Source organism: Pygoscelis adeliae, unplaced genomic scaffold, assembly GCF_000699105.1.
Source record: "Pygoscelis adeliae isolate BGI_AS28 unplaced genomic scaffold, ASM69910v1 Scaffold390, whole genome shotgun sequence".
Taxonomy (NCBI): domain Eukaryota; kingdom Metazoa; phylum Chordata; class Aves; order Sphenisciformes; family Spheniscidae; genus Pygoscelis; species Pygoscelis adeliae.
The window spans coordinates 565,289-572,652 of record NW_008823921.1 but is presented as its reverse complement, the minus strand read 5'-3'; the positions used below and the strand labels follow the sequence as shown (position 1 = coordinate 572,652).

The following is a 7,364-nucleotide window of genomic DNA, read 5'->3' as shown; positions in this document are numbered from 1 at the left end:
GGATGGACATGTGTTCGGTGCCTTGCTCTGGGACTCCGGCTCATCCTCCCTTTCTGCCTCAGTTTCTCCCTTGGGCTTTTATTCCTGTTCCCTGTAGGACTCGGGAAAACTCCTTTGCATGTCCCGGTGCGTGGCTGAGAGGTCGTGGTCTCCGACGCAGCTGGGTACGGCAGCCCTCTTTGTGCAGCATCTTCTCTTGCTGGCTGGGAAACGGGGATGCAACCTTTCTGGAGGGGCTGAAACGTGGAGCCAGTTTGGGGGAGCCAGCTCTGGCGCTGCGGGCTTTGCCTCGGCGTTTTTCTGCGATTTGTGACTCCTGGGACACCCCAAGTGACGTTGCACAGCTCTGCTGATCATCACCCACCGGAGAAGCTTGCCTGGGTGCTGCTGGCGTACCGGTCGGCGCAGCCGTTTGGGATTTTGGCAAGGAGGGCGCTGCCTACACCAGCACCAAACCGTGCCAAGGTCTGGGGGCTTTTCTGGGGACAGCAGAGGTCTGAGAGGAGCCGAGCGTTGTGGGTGACTGTTGCCTGGGCACGAAATGAAGAAGCAGCCGCTGGCGGACCGAGGTGGGGGCTAGCCGTGGTCATGATTTGCTCGGGACGGGATTTCACAGCACCAGTGCGAGAAAACCAGCTGTCGGAGCAGCATTACCCGTTGAAGCATCATTAGGCACAGTTTGCATCAGGAAGGGTTCGCAGGGAAATTACTTAATTACGTTGTCCTGAAACCCTTCTTCCCGCTGTATCGGGCCCCCAAAATACCTCAGTACAGTCCCCTTGGCTCCTTCCGTCGGGCTGGGCTATGGGACTCGCTCGCAGCGCGCCAGCCTGGAAACCAGAGCTCAGCCTGGGCATCCCCCTGTGCCGGGTCTACCCCGAATCTCCAGAAATTTGGGAGAAGGTGAGCTCAGTCCCAGCTGTGCTGCCCGCGCTGGGATGCTCGGGGGCAGTTTTCAGCCTTTCCCTGCCTCGCAGGAGAGCCGAAGCTCCTCTGATGGTAGCGGGTACCCGAGGTACATCGTTGCAGGGAGTTTTCATGTGCAAGCATCCCCTTTCTGCCTCCCCCAGCCTGCTCGCCCGCAGCCGAGGCATTTGCTGGTGAGGGGACCGGCAGCACGGTGCTGTGTACATGACTAATTGCACGCGCATTCAGAAGGTAACGAGGCTGTTATTAAGACCAGGTGCGGGCTGGTGAATCCACCGTGTTGCCTAGGCGAGACTGAGAGGCAAACATTTGTGCTTTGCAAAATAATTCTGGAAATGACTGTATCTGTTGACAGGAGGAAGGAAAGCGGCCGGTGCGGGTTTTGACGGCGTGGGGAGCTGCGTCGGGCATCCATCCCGGCACGTCCCGGCTTTTCCTGGCCTCCCCGGCTCTGCGTGTGCTGTGTTTCAGCTTTTCTGCTGCTCTGGGCAACGGTTTTCTGTGTCCTCCTGCTCCTCTCCTTTGCTTCAATCTTCTGACAACCCATTTTCACGTGCTCTTCACCCTCCCTCGGGTACTGCTGCTCTCCCGCTGTGTCTCCGCTGCCTGTAAGCTCGGATATGTGCTTTATAGGAACCCAGATTTACCTGCTTGATGGCCTTCCCTCTCATTTTCCCCTTCCAGAAAGGGAATTTGCTTCTACAATTGCAGGAGGCTGTAGCGGGGCAGCCCGAGTGGGTAAACTGAGTCATGGGTGACTTCCGTGGGGTATTACAGAAATCACGGATCGTCCCAAAGAAGGGAAGGGACATCCCCGAGGGGGACCCAGAGGGACTTTGCACCGGTCACTGGTGGATACTGGTACTTCTGGGGCTGTTTCAAATATGCCTGGTATTCCCTGAGAAAATAAATCTGATTTCTTTAAGGAGAAGCGATCACTGAAGTTTGACGACACTATTAATATTAAAAAAAGCCCCCAACATGTTTTGGTTAAAGCACAGTGGCATGGCTTATTTTTTTTCCTCTCTTTTTTTTTCCTGTTAATGCTTAAAATGGGGCCTTAGTGTGGCCCGAGCGACTGCTTCTCATGGGGCTTCTCTTCTGCAGAGGGAAGGGAACCTCCCAGGGCAGAAGTTAGTTTGCAAAACAGATAACGCCTTCCCCTCCTCCTCTTTCAGATAAGAGAGGATGAAAAGATCCCAGGGCTTCCAGCCAGCCCTTCTGCACTGTGCTTTGGGGATCTACTGTAGAGACTGAGGGGGCCATGGGGTGAGGAGGAGGAGGAGGAGGAGAACATTTGTGTGCATTGCTCTGGGGCTCCCAGATGTTCACCTCAGATATTCTGGGTGGCCCCAGGGCTTGTGCGTGCCCCCAGCCAGCGAAACCCCTTGCTGCAGGACGCTGTGGACACGGAGGTCCAAGTGGAGGTGACCAAGTCATGCAGGAAAAAGCACTTGAAGGTTACGAAGCGCAAAGATGTGTCTGGCTCAGGAGGTCTGGGAAGCTGGAGCCCAGAAAGGATTTGGGGACCATGGCCCTCCACCCTGGTCCTGCTCTTGTGACTCCTCTTCAGGCATCTGCTGTGGCCAATGGCAGATGGGACCGTGGGGCAGCTGGACCTTCATGCTTGTCCCGAGCCCTCTCATCGGTGGCCTGGCCGTGTTTCGGCAGGAGACCACGTGTCCGCGTGATCGGCCTGGAGCCGGCAGCTGGGATTGTACGTCAGGAGAATATTTGGCCGCAGATGCCGAGCGAGTCGCAGGACTTCGTTCAGGGCGGCGAATGTGGGGAGAGGAGAACAAAAAAGGAGGAGAGACTGGAATACAGATGATGGCAAGCCAGCTCTTTCGGTGCCAGCTCAAATCCCGCCCCCCCAAATTTAAAGCATTTGCTGGGGGGTTAAAATGCCGCCGGCTCGCTGGTGGTGCCTCAGATGGGAAGCCTGTGAGGCAGGGGGACCCGTGGCTGCTGCCGGGGCCGCAGGGGCCAAACCCGTGCCGGGCCCCGGGGAGGGGTTTTTTTTTGGGGAGGAGGTGCCTCCCGGGGCGGTTTCCCCGGGCAGGATGGTGTGCGTGGATGAGCAATGGTGGCACCTACGGACGTGGCCGTGCCCTGGTGGCATCACCACCTTCTGCCCCGCCACCTCTCTGAGCGTTACCCTTTCCGTGGGGTTGTTTGGCAGCCAACCTGGCTGGGAAAATGACTTTGTCATTTAAACTAATTACTTTTTGGCTGAATCAGGACAGTTACGCTCCTCGGGGTTTTATACCAGGACTGGAGCTGGGGGGAAGGAGTAGCCCGAGCCGTGATTTGGGAAAGCTGCCCATCTCTTTGGCCTCTCCATCCCTGGTGGGCTGGCTGGACCAGCAGTTCCTCGGTGGAAACATCATCTTTACTGGGATGGTGGTGAAAGGGGTGGCGGCATCTTCCCGCTGCCTTTTGCCTTCTTGGGGAGGGGGCAACCGCAGGATTTTGTCCTTGTCACCCGTGGATGGCATCAAGCTCTCCAGGTTGGCACCTGGGGGAGAAGCTACTGTCCCAGCCCCTGATTTTGGGTGCCCGGGTGGGGAGCGTGCCCAGGCAGGGGACACGAGTCCCACCAGGTCTCTGCCCTCAGCTGGCTCCAGCCGGCGCTGGCCGCCTCTCCTCTTCCCCGTGCCCGTTTTGACTGTGCGCTCCCCCGGGAGCACGGCAGGCTGAGCGCAGGGGCTGGAGCGCGGGCGATGCGCAGTGTGCCGAGAGGATGTTTTGGTGCCTGCCAAGCCCTGGGAAAAAGCTTTTTCCACTGAGTCATTCGCTGCCTCTGCTTTTTGTGAGACGGTGCCGAGATTTGGGGGAAGGGGAGATGGAAAAACCCAGCCCAGATCTCCCCGCTCCGGCAGGACGAGGTCCATGCCAGCACAGCTGCCCTGTGTTTGCTTTTCGGAGGGAGCGGCAGACAGACAGCAGCATAAATAGAACAGGCCCGGCTATTTTAAGACATCAATTGCATGATCTGTGCATTAAAGAAAAAAAAAAATAAATAAAATCTTTGTTTTAGCTGCAACTGGCAATGTGGGCTTGGGAGGAGCAGAGGCAGCTCTGGCGGGGACGGGCGTTTCGGAGCCATCGCCCCAGCGGCCGCAGGGGCTTCACAGTGGATGAGCCGGGAGGACTTTTGCTTCTGCATGTGTTTCTCCTTGAAGCCGCGGTAGATGGACCATTGCCCACACGTGCTGCTGATTTGGTGTCACGCTGCTGTGAACGGGGAGCGACGGCACGAGATGTGCTTGGTCTAGCAGAGGGGAAACCGCGGTCAGGGAAGGGATGTGGGTGCTGGTTTAGTGATGTACATGTGTGCGTGCAGCCAAGGATGGGGATTTTCTTCTTCTGAAGGTGTTTCTGGGTTCCTACGGAGCTGAAATGATTGCACTGCTCTTGCCCTGAGCAGCAGGCTGTGGTGAAGAGCTTGCATTTACTGTTGGGGGTTAAAATCAGGCTTGTTTCGGGTGACGTAGTGCCAAGCAGAGATCTTGGCATGTAGGAGGGGAGGGCTGAGAGCCTTGGAAGTGGGAGCTGTTTTCCGCTCAGAATTCATCACAGCTGGGGCTGAGCGCTCAGAGCGGCCAGCGGCGAGCCCGGAGCTCGCTCTCCCATAGCCACGTAGGGGCTGGGATCACCCCATCCCTGTCCCCCATCCCCATCCCATCGGAGGCTGAGCTGCAAGGGAAGGGAGCAGCAGCACAGCTCCCAGCACCGCAAGCGCTTGTAAATACTCGTGCCTAGGCAAAACGAATGAATAATATTAATTGGGGTTTCAGTGCCAAATAGCAGCAGGTGGCTTATCAAGGTGGGGGAAGGTGATGTTTGGGATTTTCAGATGAAGTGGATGAGCCAGGAGCCGCTCTTGAAAAAGAGGGCTATGGCAAAAGGTATTGAAGCAGCTGCTGAAAAGAGCGCTCTCTCCAATAGCCACCCCAGCCGCAAAGGCTTATTAGTATAACTTAATCTGAAAATGCTTTTTCTTCTCTTTTTTCCCCCTTTTCCTCTTCTCTATTGAAGACCTTTGATGGTTTGTGCTGAGTAAACTGCACATCAGAAGGCAAAACTGTCATGTGGGACGGAGTTTTGCACTAATAATGGTATAAAACACATTTATGTCTGCAAAACAGCTTTGGTAGTGGACTTTTGGTAGGCTGTTCTTATAACAAAGGGTTTTTTATCAGGGCCCTGTAAATCATCCCGTAGACCAGGTCATGCAGCGGTTGTCACATTCGCCGTGTTCTTCTGTGAACCAACTAACGCCGCTTTTTAATTGCTGCCAGAGCCACTGCTTTCTGCTGGCCTGGTGAGTTGGGTGGAGACAGGGCTGAACCGGGGCTGGAGCTGCCCTCCACCCCACTCATCCTCATGGTCTCACCCCTTTCCCTGTGACGATTTGGGGGGCAGAGATCAAGTTTGGCCCTCGTAGCTTAGGTCCATGGTCCATGGCTTGGGACCAGCCAGATGATGACCAGTTTTCGTGCTGAAAGATGGTGTGGAATTGTAGTTCCTCCCCACAAAAAAACCCCAACATGCTGGAAGAAGAGGTTGGGGACCACCCCTCCCTTGGTGGGTAAGCAGAAGATGTCACCTTTCCTTGAAAATCTCCTATTTATGGAGCAAAACCAAGGCAGGTTGTAGATGCTCTGGTGGGCTCCCAGTCAGGATGTCTGCCTGGTGTGGTGGCCACGTGGGGATGGTGACCGGGCAGGACAGATGCTTTGGAGCCAGGAAAGCCTCATAACTTATTGAGTGTAACGTAGAGCATGAGGCTCTGGATGCGGCCTCTCTGTCTGGGCCCAACCCACCATCACCGACAGAACGTTTTCTGCCTTTCTGCTTGCACTGAGGTTTCTCTCCGTTCTCGTGTCCCACAGACTGCCTGGAGCTGCTGCCGCTGGAGTCCATGGCGTACACCGTGACTCCCACGCCGGCGGGGCCTGTTGGCTCCCAGTACTGTGTCTGCAAAGTCGAGTTGTCCGTCTGCGGCCAAAACCTTCTGGACAGGGATGTCACTTCCAAGTCTGACCCCTTCTGCGTCCTCTTCATGGAAGTCAACGGGAAGTGGGTGGAGGTAAGTCCTGAAGTTGTGTGGATTTCCACCTCCTGTGGTTTGCCCGTGCTGGTGTCTCTTCCTCTGTGCTCCGCTGCAAGGCTGGTCCTCGTTCCTCCCCGAGCAGAAGTGGAAGCTCTTCTGGTCCTCCTGAGGCTATGCGTGCGGCGCCGGTGTGTTCATTATTCTGTGTTCTGCTTTGTGCTGGGGGTTAGATTTAATTGCAGATCTCAAAATGCCAACCTCTGGCAAGGCACGTGGCAGGCGTGAAAGGATCTTGCCACCTTTAAAGTGGTCCTAGCCCCTTCTCAGCCTGCTGTAAGCTGGGGATGCTTTGGATTTGGGTGCCTGAAATGCTGATCCTGTGACAGTTAGATGTTGTGAGGTCCTGCTTGCAACGGGGCGTGTTTCTAGGTGAGTCAAGATAGGCTGGTTCTTGGGTCACATAGGAAGCTGGTTTTTGGGTTTCACTTGAAGAGTGGCTGCTCTTTTCTAGGGGCCAGGAGTGTGCTGGATGAGGGTCTGGCAGGTCAGTCCAGTGGAAAAACGCTATCCAGGGCAGCTCATGCTCTGAACAGCTGTGGCCTCCTCCAGGAATTATAGCAAGGTCAACTGTCCTTAAGCCGGGCATTTCATGAGCTTGTGAGCAGCTGGTTGTGGAGAGGGCAGGACCATGGGACGGGGAAGGAGGCTGTTGGGAGCTGGGTGCGCAGGGGGTTGGATCAGTCCAGCTGCAGACAGACAGCAACCGGCTGGCAAATCCTGAGTGAACCCTTTGCAGACATTGGTCTTTCCTCCTTACCAGAAATCTCATAAATACATGCTTCAGCTGCCGTATTTGATAGCGGGAGGCCCTGAGAAGAAACTGCAGAGGATCTTGTTATTTGCTTGGTTTCAGAAGCCAGCTCCTTATAAATGGGAAAGGTAATTCCTACAGGAAGAGAGGAGGGGAGGGATCATGACGTAGACAGTGGGATCGAGTGCACCCTCAGCAGGTTTGCAGATGACACCAAGCTGAGTGGTGCAGTTGAGTCGCTTGAGGGAAGGGATGCCATCCAGAGGGACCTTGACAGGCTGGATGAGTGGGCCCATGTGAACCTCATGAGGTTCAACAAGGCCAAGTGCAAGGTCCTGCACCTGGGTCGGGGCAATCCCCAGTATCAGCACAGACTGGGGGATGAATAGTTGGAGAGCAGCCCTGTGGAGAGGGACTTGGGGGTACTGGGGGATGAAAATCTGGACATGAGCCGGCAATGTGTGCTCGCAGCCCAGAAAGCCAACTGTGTCTTGGGCTGCGTCCAAAGCAGCGTGGCCAGCAGGTCGAGGGAGGGGATTCTGCCCCTCTGCTCTGCTCTGGTGAGAC

General features: G+C 55.8%; 1 protein-coding gene across 1 annotated transcript in view; it reads left to right on the top strand.

Annotated features, from left to right (window-relative positions):
• The window catches only part of CPNE2 (copine II), a 52,690-nt gene that overhangs the window by 4,021 nt on the left and 41,305 nt on the right, over nt 1–7,364 (top strand). Inside the window, exon 2 of the mRNA XM_009319851.1 lies at nt 5,826–6,022. Coding sequence (XP_009318126.1) covers nt 5,855–6,022 — 168 coding nt within the window. The 5' untranslated portion in view covers nt 5,826–5,854. The remainder of the gene's footprint in view (nt 1–5,825; nt 6,023–7,364) is intronic.